The sequence below is a fragment of the Notothenia coriiceps genome, unplaced genomic scaffold (genome assembly GCF_000735185.1).
Source record: "Notothenia coriiceps isolate Sejong01 unplaced genomic scaffold, NC01 NC01_scaffold00024668, whole genome shotgun sequence".
Classification (NCBI taxonomy): domain Eukaryota; kingdom Metazoa; phylum Chordata; class Actinopteri; order Perciformes; family Nototheniidae; genus Notothenia; species Notothenia coriiceps.
The window spans coordinates 3,075,945-3,100,108 of record NW_011357369.1 but is presented as its reverse complement, the minus strand read 5'-3'; the positions used below and the strand labels follow the sequence as shown (position 1 = coordinate 3,100,108).

The 24,164-nt window shown below is 40.2% G+C and overlaps 1 protein-coding gene across 1 annotated transcript in view; it reads left to right on the top strand.

Moving 5' to 3' along the window:
• The window catches only part of smyd3 (SET and MYND domain containing 3), a gene marked incomplete at its 5' end in the record, with an annotated part of 46,201 nt that overhangs the window by 21,436 nt on the left and 601 nt on the right, over positions 1–24,164 (top strand). Inside the window, 6 exons of the mRNA XM_010782948.1 lie at positions 10,506–10,573; positions 15,001–15,103; positions 15,704–15,814; positions 17,544–17,631; positions 17,862–18,036; positions 23,684–23,792. Of these exons, the coding sequence (XP_010781250.1) occupies positions 10,506–10,573; positions 15,001–15,103; positions 15,704–15,814; positions 17,544–17,631; positions 17,862–18,036; positions 23,684–23,792 (654 nt within the window). The remainder of the gene's footprint in view (positions 1–10,505; positions 10,574–15,000; positions 15,104–15,703; positions 15,815–17,543; positions 17,632–17,861; positions 18,037–23,683; positions 23,793–24,164) is intronic.

Here is a 24,164-nt window from a genome sequence, read left to right as displayed (position 1 = left end):
CACACACACACACTCTTTCAAACACCTAAATAATGTTAAAAATCAAAACAAAAGAGACGAGTCATATCATTGTTTTATATAGGATGTGATTATGAAAAGATTTTTTAAGTGATCCATAGAGGTATAGTATTTTTTTATGCATGAAAAGCCATCCCAGATTGTTTTTCCTATCAAAGAATGTAAAGTTGTTCAAAGCCTTCGACAATTTTGTCGTTGTAAGATGCCATGGTGAAATGCCAAAAGCGAAAAATGCCCAGAAGTTGAAATTTAATTGGGATGAGAGCAGCAGTTGCTCAAGTGCCTCACGACCCTGAAAATGATAAGCAGTTCTGAAAATGTATCGGTCATCCGTTTCTTGGCAAACATGTTTGCCCCCGAAAACGTGTCCAAACTCACTATTTGTATGCCTTGGAGCGCTGCCTGCTCTGTAAAACATACAGCCGGCGGCCCGGTCCCAGAGCAAGGCTGACATCTCTCTCTCTGCACTGTCACAGCTCCCGGGGGCCGCCTGTCAATCAAACGTCCCGCAGCAACACCGATAGCTCCTCATGTAGCACCTTCTACAGAGGGACATCGAATGAGGGACCAAATGGGGCACATAAAAATAACATAAATCCTCTCTAGAGATGTTTTGCGGAACATTTTGCAAGCTCTATTCTTCAACTTGAATACAGAGATCTGTTTCTGAGTGTTGTTTATCTTAGGAAATATTATAAAAAAGTGAAAGCGCTGCTGCTTTTTAATGGTTTTATTCCCACTCATGCGCATGCACTGATGTCATCTGTTCACCTGTCACAGAATCGACACACGATGCTCATTCATTTAAAGTTTTTCATCGTTTTCAACAGTATCACTGAAGCATTTAGGCATCTAGATGTGTTAGTTTGCCCTGTCGTGTAGTGTAACACCTGTCGATGATATGCTCAAAAATATCTGTCTCTAGCTACACTTGCCAACTCTCCCGATTTTCGCGGGAGACTCCCGATTTCACTGCCCTCTCCCAGTTTTCTCCCGGGGTTATATTTCTCCCGCATTTCTGACACAATCAGATTTACTCAGGACTGTTTCCACTCGGACTTGAATACAGCTACACCATTGTTTGGTTTCCATGGTAGTGCGTCCCTTTAGTAGTGTGCGCAACTCAAAGTCTAAGAGGGTGAGGCAGATAGTCACAGAAAACGGAACAAGAATCGACAACTCGACCCTCTGCTCACTCCTTTCCTGTAAAATACAGGTCCAGCCCACACATATCTACAGCTCCACAAGACGCAGGAGAACACGGCGACGCAACAGTCGGCGTCGGCGAGTTCTCTGGTGACTGCTTGGTGTGTCAGGGCCTTAAGAAAGTATTTCAAGTCCAGTTATTATATACAGGTGCTTCAGAAATACACAAATTAAAATAAGTAAAGGATGAGTGTACGTTACACAGTCACAGCACACAAGTGAATAACATTAGACCAGTGTTTGTATTTCATACTGTAAATCAGCCACAATCCATCCAACACATTTAAATGATGAGGCTGATGGGTGACATTTATATACGCTCAGTATCTTTTGATTGCTTTCGTGTCCACCCAGGGTTAAGGATGAAAAAGATGTCGTAGTTATGGGATCAAAGTTATGGGTGCTGCAAATGCACAGAAAAAAGAGCTGCTGCCTTCAGAGTGGAGAGAGGAATAGCTTTTCCCCTGGGTCACATTCTTTGATTCAGACTATGGCAGAGCAGCCAAGCAGTGAAAAATGATTTCCTCTAAAGAACGCTGCTCTGAAAACAATAACCTCTCTTTTTATCGAAAAGCATTTGTTTGACTTAACCTGCGAACCGACGGCTAAACTTTGCTCATTTCTTTTGTGGTTTTCTTCATTTTTCATGTCTGATTTTCTTTTTTATCAAACCGTCTTGTTTATTATTATTATTATTTTTCTTGTTGCTATGCAGAAAGTCAGTAAGCAAGAGATGAAGTGGACCCTCTGGTCATCACTGCTCGTACACAGCTGTAGGCCATACTTGGATTTACTGTATAAATACCATTATCTCTGCATGTGATTGACTTGCACGTGTAGCATGCATGTGTTGTTGGGTGCAACCTTTACCCCTCACTGATCATAGGACTGCTTCACATGATATTCAAAAGTCGACCTTTACTGGACTAGGATGCTTACTGTAGGAATTCAATGTGTGTAAAGATGTGGTTTTACACACACACACACACACACACACACACACACACACACACACACACACACACACACACACACACACACACACACACACACACAGTTTTTGCAGCACAGACAGAAATGTGTGTGTTAGCGGTATACTTTATGTTCCATAAATCTGCCTCCATATATGCATGATTGTGGTGTGGGTGGAGTATACTTTGTGTGTGTGTGTTTCTATGTGTGTGTGTGTATTCTGGTGCCACAGCTTAGGAGCTCATCAGCTGAAAATGTGCTAACTTGACAAAAGCACATGTCGACTTTCTTTTCTTATTTCTCTCCGAGATGATTGGGTATCAGCATGAGAAATTAGTCATTAGAGAGCAAGAGGCAATCTCGTGTTCGATTACACACACACAGAGGTAATGTTGTGTGTGTGTGTGAGGGTGTATGAGAAATGTGAGTCCTCTTCCTGCACCACATAATATTGGCCTGTGCACATACACACTCACCAATGCAGTGTGACTAAACCAAGATCTTTTTCCACCAAGAAGTCGTGCTGCATACTAATGTTCTGTTTCAATTCACAACACTGAACACACTTTTAAAACTGCGGTAGAAAATCAGTCACTTGAAATCTAATTGTGAACGCAGTCCTTGAAGGGGAACATCATTTATGAGGAGACAGGATTTGTTCCCTCTGACCTCACTTTTCTGAACGTGTTTTGGTCATTTGCAAATAAAAAAAACAATGTTAACATTAAGCATCATAACAAAAAATCTACTGGACACAGATGGTGGTGTCCGTGTTCTCGTCGCTGATTGCCCTTCATGGTAAAATGGAAAAATATGTCAGTCTAAAAACTCTTGGCTTTCAGGCGACACTTGTCAGAGCAGCTGCTTGTAGCCGTTGTTCCTTCTGTGTCCTTCCACTTAATATTCAGCTCAAAGTTTTTTCCCAGGGTGCACCTCTCTAATTCAGCACCTCTGCTGTAGTTCACGCTCTGCAACTTCACAAACAGGTTAACTAAAACATTTCTGCTCATCTCTCCTCCCTCTTTCTGTCCTCCCTCTCCTGTATCAAACCTGTTCTCCCTCATATCTGTCTTTTGTCCCTCTCTCAATCTCCCACCTGTCTTTCTTACCTCTTTTTCCTCCCGTGATCCTGCCTCTCCATGACCTTCCTCTGATGCAGTTTGGCTGTTTACGGTTGTTTGAACAGATACAGACTCTAAGGGTGTGTGTGAGTAATGGACAAAAATAGCAAGAAGTATTTTTTTTTAAAAGGGCAGAAGGAACCATTCTATTGGCGTGTTTTTAATCAAAAGGACAGTAAAATCCTCAGCATTGCAATTATTACCTCTCCTCTCTTTTCCTCTCTGCAAATCATGTGTTTTTAATTTGACACTTGCTTAATTTACAGTTTAATTTGAAGCGCGTTACTTGACACATATATCCACGTCTAGAGGTGGTAATGCACGTGTAATGAGGCTAAAAGCACCAGCTAAAAAATAGAGTGCATACTTTTAGAGTTAAATGTTTGTGTTCTTTGGAGCGCTGTGTGTTTATTTGTGAGTTTGCAATGCAGAGGAGACAGGAAATGAGGGGAAAGGCATGGGCAATGAAATTAGAAATGAAGTTCCCTAGCTTTTCATGGAGGGCGATGATAAAAAATAATTGTTTGTTTAGCAACCAAATGTATTAACGGCCATCAGGCAAAATCAAAACCTTGCAGCTAACTACTGAATCTGCCCATTCTGTGGCGTTATAAATGCAAACCTTGGATGATGGGTAAAAAATAAATACATTGTCTCTAGTATGAATAAATGCATGTAGCTATTATGATAATAAGGTTGTCAGCTGTCTGGTCAGAACTGGAGTTGAACACTAATAGAATTTGAGTATGTCATTCAGAGAGTACTCTGTGGCTCAAGCTCAGACCTCTGGCTGTGAAATAATGCTGTGGGTTTTTACTGTAGCTCTTTAACTGGAGCTTTCTGCCTGCAGTGTGAAGGCACATCTAACGGCACACACACATGGAGCAGTGTGTGGCAGCAGCTGCACACAGGACAGTTTATCTGACTGCTGAGGGGACACATCATTAGGACATCAGCTCTGTCACCTGGAGAAAAACGGTCTGCACTGAGGCTGCTTTTACTCACTGCAGGTAACAACCCTGGGGTCATCGTGGCATTTCAGACCCCCACATTTCTCCTAATGTGCTGCTATCAGCCTTTTGTTGAGGTGAAGATAGAGTTCCTTTCATTTGAGGTCTGTAATAGCATGTACAAACATGTCCTTTGTAGCCCTCCTTATTGTGCTTATTCACACATATTGTGATGGAACCAAACAACAAATTAGTTAATAAATAAAGGACAACCACAGGGATTTTGGTAAAGAATAGTCAAAATTAACTATTTACATTATGCAAATATGGAGCAACTATAGCATTTATGTTGAGCAATTTGATGGCACCTTGATACATTTAGTTTGAATTATTGGGTTCAACATTTACTAGTTCCTCAGAGATTAAATATAATCATGCACACTTTTTGGGAAATATGGCCCAATTAGAGTGACACTAACATGAACAAAATAGTAGAGAGACAGAAAGATATGAATGATTAAAGCTTAAAAAGTGTGTGTGTGTGTGTGTGTGTGTGTGTGTGTGTGTGTGTGTGTGTGTGTGTGTGTGTTGTGTGTGTGTGTGTGTGTGTGTGTGTGTGTGTGTGTGTGTGTGTGTGTGTGTGTGTGTGTGTGTGTGTGTGTGTGTGTGTGTGTGTGTGTGTGTTGTGTGTGGTGGTGTGTGTGTGTGTGTGTGTGTGTGTGTGTGTGTGTGTGTGTGTGTGTGACAGTGACAACAGTGACGTTTAGCCTCGTTTTTTTTCTCACATTTACTCTGCAATTCTGTCTTTGTTTGTCAGCCTGTCTATTGAGAGATGAAAGGCGCATGTTTAGGTCATAAATACTTTATCAAAGCATTAGTAGTTCACACACGCCACACACACACAGATGCAGCCTTTGATTGTGTCTGATGGCCTTTGTAGTGTTTCCAAGATTGACAGTAATTGAACCCATTCCAGCAACATTAAAGACTTAAACCATCCAGTCACAAGTTTTTTGAACTGACATGACAGGACAAAGCAAACCAATGCCTCGGATATGAGATGACAGGACCACCCGCTCCGCATCGTCCCACACACCCGTCTATCCTCTAAGAGATGTGCCACCCGTATATATCTAAAAAAATTAAATAATTTTGATCTGCCCCTCCCTTGCAGCATATTTAATGTCAGAAAAAGCATTTAAGGTGCAGCTGACTTCAGTTACTGAGAGCGCTGAGGTTAGTCTACCCTTCTAAGATTTCCTTGTTTAATCCTGTGGCGATAGATGGACAGGTTTTTTATTTAATCACATCCATCCTCATTTTATATCAGCAGTAAATCTAGTGCAGGTAATAAGATGCTTCCCATATCCTTATTTTCATTTTGACAAAGCTCAAGACCAAGTGAAAGATTGATGGTGGCAGTTTCTTAATAAACAGTACAGAACTTCAACCGCTTGTGTTTGGACAGCATTGGAGAGTGGTGGACTGGACACACTAAACGTGCACACTATAGACTAGCTGTACTTTAGTCCTTCCATTTTACTGGATGCTACTTCTGTAACACTCTATATTTTCAAGTACTTCATAATACTTGCTTCCTCTTATATGTGCTTACCTCTAAATGTAACATCTTAATATACTTATTCAAATTGCCTTTTTTATCCTAACTGTCCCTGTGGTTCGGAAAGGATTTCAAAGTCAAAAGTCAGCTTTATTGTCAAAACTACTACATGTGTTATACATCCAGAAATCTCGAGATACCGTTTCCCGCAGTCCCACAGTGTGACATATATACATAAAACAATAACAAAAAGGGCCTAGATAAACGGGGTATACAATTTAAAATGTTAATAATATAAGATTTCTGATCATTTTTAATAAACTGTTCCGACAAGTCCACCCAAAATTATACCACAAAATGCAATGTTGGTCCATCCCCTGCAGGTCTACACATAGAAGCATTTTCTGATCTGATATGTAGTGTCTGGGTTTTCTAAAGTCACCACAAACCACTGTAAAAAGTAAGTATGTTGTGGAATCACCATGGTTAAGGTTTGGTTAGACACAGAAACTACTTGGTTAGGGGAAGTGAAACGTATCATAGTTTCACCCTGACCTCTTTGACAGCTTGTGCTGATTGTAGAAACTGAAAAGTTTGAACAATTGAGTTTTGAAATGTGCCTTTGGTGGTTTGATGTTGAAATCAGGGAACTTTTTGAATGGAAAACCAGAAGACAAGTCGAACTGAGGAGAGCCAAACCGTGCCATGCAGTGTAAATTAGACTTGAGTGAAACAGATATTTGGTGATTATTGCCATCAACCTTCCAAGAATGTTTTCCAAACTGTCAGTATGAAGTCCAAAACTTATCATCCGTTTGAAAAAGTGACATTTTTAGTTTTTGCTTCCCCATCTGAAGATGACATTTTGGAGACCGGGTGTTTTTGATCTTTTCTTTTTCCATTTTCCACATCACAGGCTGCTCACTCATTCGACTGTCTCTGCCTCCGTTCCTCTATCTCACATTCATCATCTCTACACGTTTCACCCAAATCTAATCAGCGGGAATATTGTCTGTGACAGGCAGAAAAACAAATGAGCAAACAAAAGAATGGATGTGGGGACTGACATTTTCCGCACCATCTTGAAGAAAAGCCTTCCAGACACGCTTTGGTATCTATTGTACCGCCGCAGTAATTGTGTAATTCTCCACAGTGGGAATGGCAGTAGCTGAATCGTATCTATCCTGTAATCCCCGTTAAGAGCCTGCTGTTAAGAATTTCTGCTTCATTATTTGCTGGAGAGCTCCTTACATTTCATTTTGTGGAATACAATTAATTTACTCAAGATGGATATACAGTAGGGCCGCCCTGCAGACCCTGAAACGTCTCAAACTGGTTCCTCTTCACCAGCTGAGTGTCCCCTCCTCTGGTCCCCCTCTCAGTACCTCTGGAGGACTCTCTTTATTAACGTAGAGGTTATAAATAAACAGGTCAACTGTGGGAGGCTCTTACAGTCTCTCATCACAAGTAGAAAACAGCTGTCACCATGGTTACTGATGGGTGGTATTACAGTATGTGCTTTTTCTCTGCAAAAGCATTACACCTCCAAACAATACGGTTTAAACTCACTTCTCTTAAATGATTAACAAACAGAACAGATAGGGTCTTTATGACCTCACACGTTCTGCAGGTGTATTTAATGTACTATTTTTTTCTCTTAGTTTTATCTTTAAAATATCATGAACAATCCCCATTTTAATTTTCGAATGCCAAAGGTGACATTAGAATGGCATATTAGCATTTGAGAATAGAACATTTGTGTTTGAAAATGTACTTTACTTCTGTCGCTCAATCAGTTTGCCTCAGAGAAAGCCACCTTGAATACCATGTAATGAGCTAGACGTATGGTCAAAGAGGCAAAAATACCACATTTTTGCACATTCTTCTCCATTGTCCAGAAAAAAACCTTTCTTTTTATGAAATGCAGAATCGCAAGTTCAGCTATTCATTCTCATTTTCTCTTAGGGAACTTTTCATTCCTTACAAACCATTTTGAGAAAGCTCTCTAGGTGAAGGAATCAGACTGACCCAGTGTTTGTCAGAGCTTAGCTTTATCAGTTGTCAACTAACAGTGAAGCGGTGTTTGAGATCAAAGAGCAGCTTTAAGGTATCTGTTTACAATACATTTTTGACAGTGGTTACTCCAGCTGATACAGATCACTCACTCTTAGTCTGTTGATGTGATCTGTTCTGCATCTGAATAAAGAGTGTGTTGCTGTGTTTGACTAAAGGAAAAGAGGCAGGGACTCTGGGAGAGAGGAGAGGAAGCTGACGTATGATGAGATTCATGAGATTCATTTTTGTGTACCATTTGTGTAAAGCAACGAGGCCTGCTTATGTTTGTGTGTGGGTGTGTTTTGTATTTGGGATGCAAAAGGCGTCCACCAGCCAGCTCTGCAGATGTGGATGTTCTGCTAGATTGATTCTCATCCCCCTGAGAGGGAGCTGGTGTGTGCATGTTTGTTGTGTGTATGTGTGTTTTATAGTGAGTGTGTGTGTGTGACAGGGAGAGATCTATGCCCAGCTGAGTGCCCTACCACTGTTTGTTTAAATTTCCTCCACACTTCATCACCCCCTCCCTCTCCTCAGAACCATCCTTTCTTCTCCGTCTGCACGATCATCCCCTCTGTCACAAACCAATGCTGCTTTTTTCTAATGAGGTGAAATAAGCGGTACAGGTGTAGGGAGTGGGCAAAGTAAATGAATGCAATGTTTTTTTGTGTCTACGCACCGACAACATGAGGCATTATGTGTTACGGTTGTCCGTCCTTCTATCTGTATGAACTTATTTCTGTCCATTCTCATGAACGCAAGATCTCAAGAACACCTGAAGGACAATTTTTTTTTTTAAGTTGGCAAAAAAATCCACCTTGAGTCAAGAATGGGCTGATTAGATTTTGGTGTGCACAAATCTAAGATGCTGTGACCTCACAACAGCATTTACCACATGTTTATTCAGTCAATTGTCATTTTATGTAGGGCTACAACTAAGCATTATTTAATTATTTGGTAATCTGACTCATCACCTATTTTTTGGTTCGTTGTTGTTGTTGTTCGTTGTCTAAATGTCAAACATTTGTGAAAGATGCCCCTCACAGTTTCACAAATCAGTGCTGTTATGCTTACATTGCCAGTGTTGTACAATCGACTGTCCAAAAACCTTAGGAGTTGTTGTTTCTCACACCTGGAGGAATGTTCTGCATTGAAACGATGAATCGATTGTGTTACTCGTGTGTTTTGTAGTACTTCATTAAAATCACGTAAAAGTACTTAAGTGTTATTCTATCTTGATGTATTGTAATTCGTAGACAACATATTGCCATATTAAATGTTGTCTGTGTCCCCCTCACTTTAATGGATGCCTTATGGCGCAGATGATGGATGACAGTGAACGCAACTGAATATCAATGAAGTGTGTGTAAGTGTGTGTGAGATGAAGAATGAACGCTTTGTGTGTGTGTGGAGGATTTTGTTTAAGATCTGCGTAGTCCTGTATATATGTAATCACATTCCCTCCTGTCGGCTTTATTATGAATAAGTTGAGTAAAAAGCTTTATTTCCCATGAGGCTCGGCTCTAATGGTGTTTATTACAACTGCAGATTCAAATCCAATCGGATGAGGAACATCTGTCTGTGGCTCACTTTAAATCCTACCCTCCTTCTCTGCATAGCTCAGCCTGCCTCTTCATCTGACAGTCTGAATACTAATGTCACTAAAGTTACAATTATTTATCTACTCCCTTCGACCCCATGCAGACAGACACACCACGACCACCGACACACACACACACTTGTTTACCAGCACCGCTCACTAATTGACACATCAAAGACCATCTTTTTTTTTTATTTATCACTTCTTTGTCCACTTATTCAATGTTTTGGTGTGTTTATTGCCGTTTCTCCTTCCATCATCTCTCTCGGTCTCTCTTCTTTAAACAACTTCTTCAAGCATTTTGTTATTTAAACCATCTCTGAGCCAACTTAGTTAGTTGAAAGAAACAAACCAATATATATATGCAATTAATGTTTCCTTAAGAGCTTTAATAATTTCTGTCTTTAGTGACTCCAAGAAGAAGTCTATCCATCACATTTCATCTCCTTTTTTCCTCTTGCCTTCTTCCGTCAAACATCCATCATGTTGAAGTTGATAAATTACTTTCATATCAGCTCTATTCCCAAAAGGAATATCGTTGTGTATTTGTGTTTGCTGCTATCTGTCTCTTTGTTGTTGTTTCCAAGGAAATGTGTCTTTGAAAAACATTTACTCTCAAATGTTTTCACTTTATCATTTTCACAGGGCCTGAGGGAAACTAAAAAACATTTCACTTGTTTTTAAATTCTCTGCACATGATCACTGATACACAATTCGGTTTACTTTGTTGACGAAAATATATTACAGGCGAGAAACGTTCATTTTCCTGTTGAAAGAAATAGCATTTTCCCGTCTCAAAAATAACCAGGTGGTAAATTCAAACATTCAAATCCTTTGCATCTCAAAAAGAAAATGTTGAATGTCATGTTTCAGTTGGAGTGCCGGTGGGGTTTTGCAGGTGCCAAAGATATGTAAAAATGTTCAGAACATATGATGAAAGCTATGGTTGGTTCCCTGAGGCAATTTAACAAATCATGTCTCTCTCTTGTCTCCCCCTTTTTTTGTATCCTCTCCCTCTCCTTTAGGTGACATGTAATTGTTTCACCATCAGTGACGGAGAGCTGCAGGAGATTGGAGTTGGGCTGTATCCTAGGTAACACACACACACACACGCGCGTGCACACGCACACTCAAAGGGCAATGTGTGATTGTGAAGCATTACAAATCCAAAAAGCATCATTAATTTCAATCTGGCTCATAATTACTGTTAGATGGTGCCTCTCTCTTTCTCATTCATACACTAAAAATTCCACAAAATGTAAATGTGTCTCTTAAGTTACCTGCCACATCGACGCACCTCAACCAACCCTTTCCAAAGCCCCCATTGCTATTTTCCTGACAGTTCTTTGAAGCACAAGGAAGAACGGAGAAAGGGAAGTGATTTTTTGTCATGAGGAGAAACCTTGAAAATGAATGTTGACAGAATATTATAACGCTGTTTGGGGAAGATGGGGGGGCGCAGAGAGAAGCGAGAACGCATGGAGAAATACATGGTTACTCTCAAACTCATATGATTCTTGTCTTGCTCACACACACACACACACACACACACACACACACACACACACACACACACACACACACACACACTCACTCACAGAGAAAGGCTGTGCTGTAATCCCTGTATTGAGTCCTGAGTGAATGGGATGGGATTTGGCCTGTCGTTGCACATGTTGTTAGAGCTATACACACACACACACACACACACACACACACACACACACACACTCTGCAGGTATCTCTGCCAGTTTATCTGGCTGGCGTTGAGATGTCAGATGGTCACAGTGGCTTTACCAAAGCTCAGCCAAACAGCGTGTGTCTGTGTCAGTGTGTGTCTGCGATTTGTGTCGTAACTCATCCATAAATGATTGGCCTTTTCGCAGGATGGTCCCCTGCCTATTCATATTTTGGGTTGCCTAGCAACAACTGGGTTTGCTGAAGAGAGAGGGGGGATTACTCTGGCGAGGCTACACCTCTGTTCACGCCATGACTCTTCTCATTTACTGACTTTCTCACTTTCCTCTCTGACTCCACTGACCTCATCCTTCTCTCTGTCTGTCTCTGTACTCTCAGCTGATCTTTTTTTCTGAAAAATACATTGTAAAATCACATCCTCTGTTTGTTTATTCACAGTTGGAACAGTTGACTTGTAATCTATCCCAATGTTGTACTTCATATCGTCTCTCAGAGTAACATACTGTAAACTATGTGCTAAATCCTCATGGAGAGGCACTGAAACGAAAACAGGAAGGTGAGATGAGCTGACAATATGATACAAAATCTGAAAAACGGGACTACATATTGGAATATATTTTTCAAAAAGAAATTGTTCAAAAGTTTTTTACTACCTCAGAGTTTGGACATTAATATGATGTACATCTCGTATAGTATGGGTCCGTGATTTTTGACTAGTGTTGTTTCAAATCAAACACGGCTGAAGTGCAATGATAGCAAATGATAATCATAGCATATGAATGTCCTGCCTCTTTTTTAATTGCTAACGGACGAATAATTACAGGCAATATTTTATTTTGAACTCACACTATGATGATAATGGAGTTTCAGAGGTTTTACATTACAACACAATCCTATATAATACAAATGAATGAAAGCGGTGGTATCCAAACATCTGAGACGTAAACTTAAGTCTATTAGAGCCATTGCAACATGAGAGAAAATGAATGATTTAAAACTAGACCTGGACCTGGAAGTCAAACAGACTAGTGGCTTGATCGGCCTTAATTAAGGAATCGACTTGATTTGATGTATAGTCAGTGACTTAACTTAATGTGTGTATGAAAAAGTGAGGACTAGGGATTCGCTTCAGACTGGGAACAAATAACTTGAGTCACGTCGGCTAAATAAACCAAACGCGTTTAAGTCCTGTCATTTATTTTAGTATCATGTGAAAGCTTTGCCCTAAATTTGATTGTTATTTTTAGTGCTATTTAATTGAAGTCTGCTGCATTAGTGCTGTAGTGAACTACAAAGATACAGAGAGAAACTCTTCTCTAAGGAGAGTAACACATGGAAGAAAGTATTCAACCCTTTCTTTCAATGAATATCATCAATGATTAGTTCTTTATCATCTCTACTCGTGTGATATACGGCTCTCTATGCTGCAGTATTCAGCAACAGTTGGTGTTAATGTGAGATGCGGTTTAGTTAATTAATCTAATTAGTATGCTAATGAGCTGCTCTCCATCAGATAAAAGCATAATTTGGAGTGCTTGATTTCTAGTTGATATTCAACCCGTAACTTCTCCACTGTAGAACAAAGCCAGGGGGTTACTGATGGTTTTACCAGGCTACACACACACACGCACGCACGCACGCACACGCACACACTCTCCTTATCTCTTGCACCCATTGTTTTGCTCTATGAATATGATAAACAGGAACAGCAGTAATGGATGGGGTCATACAAACAGAGAAACCTCTTGAGTATTATTTTCCAGCCATGTGTGCAGTGACAGTAAATGTCTCTTTTATGGGGTCAGGGAGGTTTTAAATACTTGAATTTAAGAAAAAGATGAACAACAATAACAGTCTCAGCCCGGGTAATATGCAAATCTTTAAAGTTTAGTTACCTGTTTTTGTCTTTCAGGCTTTTTATTTCAATTCATTAGGAGCAGGCTACATGCAAGACGACTATTATAAGACTATATACTTACTTCATCATAGCTCTAATAATCAAGACCATGAGAATAAACCTGAAGCAACTTCCCATCACACTCAGCAGGGAGGTGGAACATTTCACATCCTAATGGTGCAACATCAGCAGCAATGGAGCGGCGGTTAAGAGAAACACACTTGTAAAGCACAGCAGGCGTTTAAGACAATACGGCTAATCTGGTTTATGAAGCCAGTTCTCCAACAACACCTCGCTACGTATCATTAATTCCAACGTGAAAACTGTTCTGCCTTATGGTTTTGAGATGTGGCAAACCACTAAAGCCCCCCCAAGGCAAGATACAGGTGTTGGTCAACAGGTGCTTTACGCTACATAATGTCGGCCCATTACAACCACGAATGAGGCGCTGTGGCGGATTACAGAAAGAAAGATGGAACCACAGTGAAAATAAGAAAGTGAAAATGGATAGGTCACACCCTTAGGGAGGACACAAATAACCTTACAAGACAAGACCTGGAATACATTTTCCAGAGAGAGATGAAACTGGGTAGGCGGAACAAATCCTGAAGATATGTCATGGTTCAAGATTTGGAGAAAATGTAAAGTAAGCTGGCGGGAAGCAAATCTCAGATCCAGAAAAGGTTGAGAAGGCGAGCTCTGGGAGACACTCTACTGTTTACCTCTAATGGGGACGTACAGAAGCATAACTCAGATTCAAGTCACAATCAGTTGCCCTTTTTTGAGATACCTGACTTAAACAAATGATGACTAATAAAACATTCTTACAATAAATTCTACTTCATGAAGGCGTTGATGTTGAGAGGTGTTGACCGAAGTCTCTAATCATTTCTGAGCCATTGGTTTGTGGTGCTGCTGAATTAAGATAGTATTTCTAATTTTAGTGTATCACAGAGAACTCAGTATTACTACTGGTTCAGTCATGCTGTGCCAGCAAAAAATGACATTGATCAATCCAGCCTTTCTCCCTTCAAATCTGCTTTACACATCATACTTACACTTATATTTACTAATATTCTCTTAAAATGTTGTTTCATCAGGATTAAAAGTAGTCCAACTGGTAAATTAAAACATAAGGAAAGAAGCCATTCATGCATTTAATTTAAAGCATAAATAAAAACAATAATTGTTGTCATCAGCGTTATGATGCTGTCAGCCAGTGTTCACTCTACGGTGTTCACGTGAATGGGAAGGAGGATTGGCTTTATTTATTTTGAATCTAGGAAATGACTCTTTGTTGTGACAGAAGTAGAGTACCATGGTTTCCTGATTTGTTTGTCTGTATCTGTCTATGAGAGACAGCGATGCAGAACGAGCGAAAAAACAAATAGAGATTGACATTTGTTATGACAGAAGCAGAGTATTCATTTGTCATACTGTGCAGGGAATTGTCTTGGTTTTTTGTCTGAGGTTCATTTGAGCACTCAGTCTTAACTTAAATGTGTAGATTTCACATTATGAGAAGCCATGCTGCCCCTAACAGCACCTTAGATACGGGGATGACACACACATCCCACAGCTGTCACTCTATATGGATTATGATCTTGAGAGGGACGTGTCACTACATGTGTTTTTACTCTCATGAATATGTTGGAACAAATTAACATTTCAGTCAACATTAGTCTCAGTGATTTGAGTAACCCTTCGACTGTTAGACATGTGGCAGTTGGTGAATCAGCAGGATGAGGCTCTTGTACATTTTTAACCGTTATGATGTGCTCTCTGTCTTTTTCTTTGCCAGGAAGGGTTTTCAAAACAAACATTTATTCACAGAAACTCTCCCTTTTTCCTCCCTTCCCTGCTTTATCTCTTCTCCTCTCTTTAACCTCCTCTCTTCCTCCTCTCCCCCGCTGTTTGCTCTCTCCCAGTTTATCTCTGCTAAACCACGGCTGTAGGCCAAACTGTGTGATGGTGTTTGTGGGAACCAAACTGCACCTGAGAGCTGTTCGAGATATCAACCCTGAAGAGGAGGTATGAGCAGTACACACTTCGTCCTCCCAACATTAACACCTTGGGAAATGATGATGTTATCGACGATGATGATGCCTCTGCTTTAACGTTCATGTTTTTTATGAGCAATATTTATTGAATGTTTTTTTTATTCACTGTTGTTATTGATGTGCCAATGCCCAAGGCTGTTTGGAATGATCTGACAGTAAGAGCAATATTTTACACAGGCGTAAAATCACTGACTATAATGTGAGTTTTGTAATGTTATAATACATGTACTGGGAGTACAGTAAACCTAATGTTTTTAAAGTAATCCTGAGCGTTGTAGCAAAGTAAATAATCATTGCAACACAAGCAGAAGATGACACGTCTTAACACGGCAGCGTCTGTCCTCATTTTCCATACTTTACCTTCCCTACTGACCATGTAATGAGATGCATCCATTCCATCTGGAAGACACACACACACACACACACACACACACACACACACACACACACACACACACACACACACACACACACACACACACACACACACACACACACACACACACACACACACACACACACACACACACACACACACACACACAAATGTTATCTGCTTCACTGTTTTCAGCTGACTATAAGCTACATCGAGACGTTGTCGTTGACTGAAGATCGAAGGAGACAGCTGGAGGACCAATACCATTTTACATGTCACTGCCAGCTCTGTGACTCTCAAGAGAAAGTAAGACACACACACACACACACACACACACACACACACACACACACACACACACACACACACACACACACACACGCACACATCACTGTGTCAAAGCCAGATTTTTCATGGTTTCAAATATTTACATAATCGTCATTTCCAAGCATAATTTATGCCAATGGCTTCATTAACATGGACATAATGATCCAACTGGGAGTGGTACTTGGAGGATAGCATTTATTAAATTTAAGGATTGCTTTAACCATAGTTGTATGTCAATTAAAAGTGTAGCTCTAAATTCTGGAGGAGAATCAAGGTTACATATCAAGGGACGAGTAATTTACACATTTTCATTTTGGGGGTAGTGAATTCTTTTGAAAGTATCCTGATAATATAAGTCCAGAAATGTTTGATTACTACATACTATGGAGGTATTCCACACATCTCTTTTCATACTGCTCATGTATACACTTTATTGAACTCTATACACTGCTTTGAAATATTGTAGAATGCAGGCTGAAGAAAATACAAAGATATATTCCCAGGAGTAGATGAATCACTCAGTACATTTCTGTTCACTTACAGCACAGACAATAACTGTATTCATAACCTTGAGAGGGCTTGTATTTGGTGAAACAATGGAGGTGATGCAGAGGGTTACTGTTCGAAAGTAAACTGGATTGCAGTGTGTTATCTCGCCGTATGAGAAACTACTGTGAAGGAGACATTTGTCTGCATGGAGTTCTTCCCTAATCCAGATTTAACCAAAAAGTTTTTAAACTTTGCAAATATAGTTATTGCTTAAAACCTGTCTGGAACATGTGTGTATAATACCAGAAGTTCAAACACACAGGTATGCACTCTGTCCCTCTCAAACACGCACGCACGCACGCACGCACGCACGCACACGCACGCACACACACACACACACACACACACACACACACACACACACACACACACACACACACACACACACACACACACACACACACACACACACACACACTCACACTCACACACACACACTCTGTTGTTCCCTCTCTTTCTCTATAATGTTCTGATGATGATGGCAGGCTGCTGGGTTGTGACCCAAAGTCGTCATGGCGACTGATGACTGTTGACATCAAACCCAGAAAACAGTGTCTGTGTTTTGTGTTTTTCTCAGTCCGTGTGTGTGTGTGTGTGTGTGTTGTGTGTGTGTTTGTTAAGATGGACATGAAAAAACAAGGCTATCTTGACAGATGTAATTTTATTTGTTCAATCAGTCATGTAAACATCTCAAACTAAAATGTAGGATAAGTCTAGTTTACCTACTATCAAGGTTGTAGATGAGGCTAGAGTCACTGGGGTTTGGTGATACAGTATTTTCCAACTGTCAATAGAGGCACATTTATTCCTATGTGGTCTTTTTTGTGAAAATCAAGTTGTATTGCAACCCTTCAGTCTATAAGATGTTCTTCTTTAACTATACAAAAGACATAACCTTGAGATCTTTGCTGATCAACACACAGTAAAGACGTGCTGAACACTTTTCCTGCACTGCAGTATTTCAAAGGAAGTCTGAGGGTGTTCTTCAAGATAAGATATTTAATTTATATTCAGGTACTAAAATGTTGGTAAACCCACTCTATTCTGTCTGTTTTATGCTGCTCAATCTACCCACTCTTCATAATAACACCTGTTTATATATGGACCTGTTTGTTGGGTCATGTCTGCGAAGTGGATCTCAATGTCCTCTCTCTCCTAGGACGGACTGATGCTGTCAGGGAACGAATCAACATGGTGTCCGCTGAAAGAGGCTCTGCCGAGACTGGAAGGACTGAAGGCAGAGTCGGGTATCCTTTACCTCAGAGATCTAATGAGAATATTTATCATCGATCTTCTTCTGTATTATGGGAAGATGATTAAATAAGTCAAAGCTCTCATCTGCTGACATTTCATCAGTAATACAAAGTTGACTGAATAAATGAGCAAGATTTCCTCAAGATACAAGTGTTCAGCTTTTCATTTTCACATTTTGACAGCGTACAGTATGAATGTTGTTTTTCCTTAAGTGACCCTTCAGATTGGCCGGCACTACTAGAGAACTGCAGTCAGCTATTATCGACTGTCGGGGATGACGTACCAGATGAAAATCTGTATAAACTCAAGATGACCGACATGGCTATTGATGCTTCAATTCACCTGGGACACTGGGAGGAAGCTCTGGGATACGGGGAGAAAACACTTCCAGTATACAGGTGTGTGTGTGTGTGTGTGTGTGTGTGTGTGTGTGTGTGTGTGTGTGTGTGTGTGTGTGTGTGTGTGTGTGGTCTATAAATCAGGATATCCAGTTGGATTGAAAGACTTTTCCTTCTTGGTTTTGTTAAGATGTGAGGAAAAGGGCAGGAGTGACTCATCCAGAGTGCATCTGAAGGGCAGCTGCTTTAGTTAAGGCCGACTTGCGCAGCTGTCTCTGTGCATTATTACTTCAAAGTTATTAATTCAAAGATTGGGGCTGCTGCTCAATCCTGACGCCTTAATTGTCGTCACAAGGCTTCCAGACGGCATTTCATGTTATTTTAGTTGGAGCCAGCTCCATCGTGGTAACACTCTGGAAGAGAGGGGAGATTCTCAGATTACCTGTAGAGATTTGGAAAATGCACAGCAAAGGAAAAATGTAATGCTTCCTCTGTTGTTTCATTTCACAATGTGATAGATTTGACTCTTTGTCCTGATCAACGAGACATGGATCCCATCGGTTATCCCTGTAGAGGTGAAATCGAGCTAAACAGGGTTGTTTACAAACACATGGTAATTATGTTTTGTGGACAGGCATCAGAGTAATGTGTTAGATTTAGTGGGGACCTAAATCATGTCGTATTTAAAAAGGAAAGATTTGATTATAACATGATTAGAGAAAAGCTGTTCAAAGTCTTAATTGTACACAAATAGGCAGAAGAAGAAGTTGAGTGTGCATCAAAACAAAAACATGTACCGGTACAAAGAAAGAGAAGACAGGAAAATGTATGAGACGGGAGTAGATGAAAGGGAGACAAAGTAAGCACTAGCAATTAGCAGACATACAAATATCCTGTCCTAATGAAGGGAGGAGTTATTCAAAAATAATCTAACAATGATCTGAACAAATCCAAACTTTGAGTGTGATCCAAAAGTCAGATTACAATAAATTGCATCAACAGTTTTAATTGTTTTCTAGATGAGGTCCTGCAGCCCTCACACATTTCCACTCCCGTCTTTTCTGCACTGTGTTTCTCTTCCAACTCTTAAATCAAACGTATTCCTGTGATCACACTAACAGAGCGACCTATCTGCAGTAGAGAAACTGTTGCACATGTTATCAATAAATGATCATTCCCAGGGCAGAAGAAAGAGAGAGATATTGAAGGGAGAAGGGGATGGAGAGTCTGGTGTCAGTTGAAAGAAACTGGAAAACGTGTCTCAAAGCAGCAGAAACCAAAGTGAGGGATGGTTGTGGGTGTTCAGGGAGAGAGGAGGGAGGTGTGAGGTGAGGATGGAAGAGGGAGAGGGGATTTGATCAGGTGATAAATGACGAATGAGAGAGGGATGAAGGGAAGGGAAACGAGAATAACAGAATCACAAGGGAGAGGGGAAAAAGGGTGTTAGTTAGAAAAACTGTTCAAAGTAAAGCATAAAGGAGGAATACAGTGAGAATTAGTTTTGCAAGGAAGGGAGACAACAATGAAAGGATGAAGACAAAGCATTCAGGAGAAATAAGTGAGAGAGAGTAGGAGGAATATCTTCCATATTCATCCCCTATCTTCCTCTGGGCTCTTCAGATGGCAGAGAAGAAAGATCGCTGCAGGAGTCTCTCTTTCTCCTGTCCTTCCCCTCATTCTGTATTCCTTTCTTCTTTCTCTCTCTCTGCAGGGTTTTTTCGTTTCGATTCTCTATTCAGCTTGTGATGTATGGAGATGGTTTCTCCCTGCACCCGTGTGCGGATAATGCTCACCTGCTCCAGGGTTATTGAATGTGTCCATGCTGCACATATTCTGCTGCTAGAGACATGCTCACACACACATTCACAATTACACAGTGTTTATGTATTCCTGAAAACGTCTTTGTATCAAGAAGTTTATTCTTAAGCTCCTAAATGGATCATTTGATTGATCTTTCCTCTCTGGGTTGTTGCTTAGCGCTTACAGTCCAATCATACATGATGTTGCATCCTATTGAGATTTGCAGAGCAGCAGTTATAGAGAGTCAAAGCTAAATGTTTTGAATGGTGTTCAGCCTCCATGCATTTATGTTTTTGGCGATTCTCTCAAAATAGAGAAGCAAGGACTTCTCTCTGTAGATTCTCCTGATTTTCATCCATTCAGCAGTTCTGTAGAGGGGGATCTGTTGCATAAGATATCTGCATCAACACAGTGGCCTCGGTGGACCGGTGGAGTGCACCCACGCTGTCAGTCTTCATGGATCACAAAGCCTTTTAAACCTCAACCACTGTTCTTTTTACTCCGTGCTGAAGAGAACAAAATACTGACCTAAGAAGAGGAAGACAAGTTGTACAGAATAATTAACCAGAAAGTTTCAGATGAATTGATGAACAATTCAAGTGTATGTATTTCCAATTCCGGATCTGGTTACAGAACACCTCATGGGGTGATTTCTGCTTATGTTTGATTTTCAAAATCTTGTAGAAATTGTAGATTCAAGGAGTTGCAAGATACATATGTGGCGTTGATGGTTAGAAAATAAATTGAGGAAAATTATCTCCACTAAAGAAAATTCTAACTTTGCATCTTTCTTGTGAAACTGGATAAATGAACTCCATGTAGCATCCCTTTTTGATTAAAGACTCAGCTCATATGTAACATTGCTTGAGGCAACAAGTGTGAAAGGCACGGTCTTACCGCATAGATCACTGTGGTTAGCCATCAAGAGACTCTCGAGGCTTGTATCTGTAATTCATCAACAGGCATACGTCTGACTTTCTCTGAAAATAAGTGTTTGCTAAATAGTGAAACTGTGATTCAACCCTTATGTAATCGGTCTTAGTTTCAGTAACATGCGGTTCTACGTTTGCTAAAGTGTGGAAACACAGAACTGAAATTACTGCTGCATTGGACAGAAAACAAAATGCAATTAGGAAGAATACTCACAGATAATCTTTCCTCCATGTTTCCTTCTCCTTCTTCGTTTTTCTACTTAGTAAGATAATCCATGTTTCCCTCTCATTTACAGCAGGCTGCGGATCTTTTGTTCTGAACGAGAGCCTCATTAGTTCCACTGCATTTGCCTGAAATGCCACTCTTTTCCACCACTATTAATGTGTCCTTCCTGCCCTTTCTCTTACTCATAGCCGAAAGCTATGGCTTTCTAACTAGCTGCACACACGGCAAGATCGTATTTTTTATTCAGTTGACTCTCCCGGGGGCAAAAGGAGAGAGTAATTCAGGAGACAGCAAGTTAATGCAATTATTTTAATTGCTGTGTGTTTCTATATGCAAAGAGGAAATATAATTGCTGTTTGGTGTTGGTTTGTGTTTGCACGTCACGGTGGCTTGAGTCACTGGCTTTGTAATTAAATCAATATTGTAACTTGCTGTTATTCATGTACGACTAATGTTGTTGGTTCAGTATTTGAACTTCCTATTTAATGATTCAATCCCGTCCACAGGATTGGCCGGGGAGCATCTCTGTAATTGGTCGGCCTGTCAGTTAGTAATTTAGTGTGGCTTGAAGGTATGAACAAATGAGTTATTAGCATTGTGAATGAAAACTCTGCTGGTGAATTATCAACAAAGCTACCAAGTTTTTAATGACTCTGACTGAGGCCACAACCAGTTAATTAATTTTGATTCCACTCCCTACAGAAAACTGATTTTCATTTCCAATCAAAGAGTGACAAACTTTTATCGCTGGAAAGTTGTGTTTCAGCCCGTAAAGAAATAATGAAGATGAATGCTCTGTTAACAGAAGATACAGTGCAGTTCATAATGACGTGTGATTGAATTTAGAGCGTATTGAACCCTCTTGTGGTGTGTTTACTCTGGAGTGAAGGGAAATCTTGCAAATAAACTAGGGTAAAGAGAGTGAAAGCGAAATGAAGTTGAGCGTTTCCTTTTGTGCATGCATGCTCATATATTATTACTATAGCATGCATGTGTGTATCATGGTGTCAGTGCTCAGTTCTTTGTGTGTGTTTGTGTGAGTGTCAGAGAGAGTATGAGCTAGACAAGAAATGTAAATCTGTCTCAAAGTGCTTTGTCAGCATGCATTTAAATGCTGTCTTATAGCGGTTATATAAGATTTTGTTTTCCTTTTGTGTGTGTAATCATAAGAGCACAGCGAGAGAGAGAGCAGGAAACAAGGACGATTTAACAGGGCAGAAAGGTGGAGTGAAGGATGAGTGAAGTGCAGCAGAGGAGAAGAGAAAGCCTCCAACGTCACACACTTTAATCCCTGCAGCTAGCGGGCCGCAGAGCACACACATAAACAGGTAGGAGAGCAGCGAAGCACATGTGAGAAAGGAAAAGGAAGGAGAGATTAGAGGAGAGGGAAGGAGCAGAAAGGAGGATACACCACAAGTGGAGTCAGCTAAATGAGTGTTTTGAGAACTGCAGTGTTTACCAACAACAAAGCTACTTCCTCAGGGTCCCTGGTTGGTATTTATCGTTATGGGATTAAGAATGTCCCGGCTCTTTGTGTGTGAACTGTCTCCTTAAAGCATGTGTGTTTAGACTTTAAAGCAGGGTGTACTATACTGTAAGGTCATCAAGCATCCATGTGTAGCGTTAAGCATCAATGGGTATCCATCTCTGTCATGCGTAAATACAAATTCAGTTGAAGGGTAAATATTTGCATTTTAGATTGTGAGATTTGAAACTGGCTAAATTATTAAAAACGGATCATATAGGTTTGCTCTGTGTTTGCCTGTGTGTGGCAACAACATTCTTTAATGTTGTATCTTATTCTGTCAGGAAGATTAGCTTCTGGGGAAATGAAGGCGCTACAAAGTTGCGGTGCGCATGTTTGATTTGTGGATAAGGAACGGTATATTCATGCTTACAGTATATACACATACACAGTTCCCAGAAGTAGCATAGTACAGCACATGTGATACAAGTGGTCTGCATATACATATAAATATATATATGTATATATATATATATATATTTATATACACATTTTATGTTGGTGGGACTGTGTCTTTAATGCTGGGATTATGTGTATTAGTTATGCTGCTCTGTATGTTGAAGTAGTGAGACTGGAATGGAGAGGAATTCATTGAAAATGGATGCCAAATAATATATACTCAGACACAAAAGCACGTATAACACACACACATGCTCACACACATGTTCAGGTAAACTGGAGCCATCCATAATGCACCTGAGAAAAATACTAAAATCATTTATGAGTTCTTGCTGGTTCAATTCATTTTTCTCACACACCTATTGATATAGCCATCATACTTGTTTACAGACACTGACTGGCGAAGCTCATTTGAATTATCTTGTTTATTTATTATCTTTCTTGTTGTCTGACGCCTGTGAGTGTGAAAGAGAGCAAGTGGACCACAGAGGTGATCTTTTTTCGTAGTCTTGCCATTACTGTGCATCGTTTATTTAAGAGTGTTTTTTTCTTTAAGGATGATTTGTATTCTCTGGGGGAGTATAGGGTGATCGGACTGTTGATAGAAGCAATCTAGCCGACGTATAACAAGAGAGTTTTTGCATTTTTGGCAGTAAATCATGATGTTTGGTCCAGGAGGAGCTGGATACAGGGCTGGGGGAAAGGATGCTACCTGGCATATCCTGCGCACACCCAATGACCTGGACAAGTTGCAATAAAGGAATAGATGATGCATTACGGTCACTAAACTAAGCAAGTTTTTCCTTTTCTCTTTCCTTTATAAAGACAATACTACCCTGATCCCCATCCAGTCCATGGAGTCCAGCTGATGAGAGTCGGAAAGCTGCAACATTACCTGGAACACATCGAGGACGCTTTGGACACCTTCAAACAGGTGAGGGAGGAAATGCTGATAAGAAGATATCACATTATCTTGTACACCTATAATCTTATTTGTTTACGTGTGTCCATCATTTTTATCAGTGATAACACTTTCCTCAACAAAGTGTTGCTGAAGTCTGGAGAATTGAGAGGAGAGATGTTATCAGACAGGTCTAAAAGTAGAAGGAATGACAGCAAAGACACAAGCTAGCAACATCTTGATCTAAGTCATAAAAAAACTACTCCCAGATAATTAGAAACCCTGATATTATTGCTTTGATAAACAAACACTTGATATTATTATTTAGTAGTTCGGTTTTGTTACCTACTGATCTATACTAGTAAACATTGGAAAAACGAATTTTCACATTTCCTTACCCTGGTT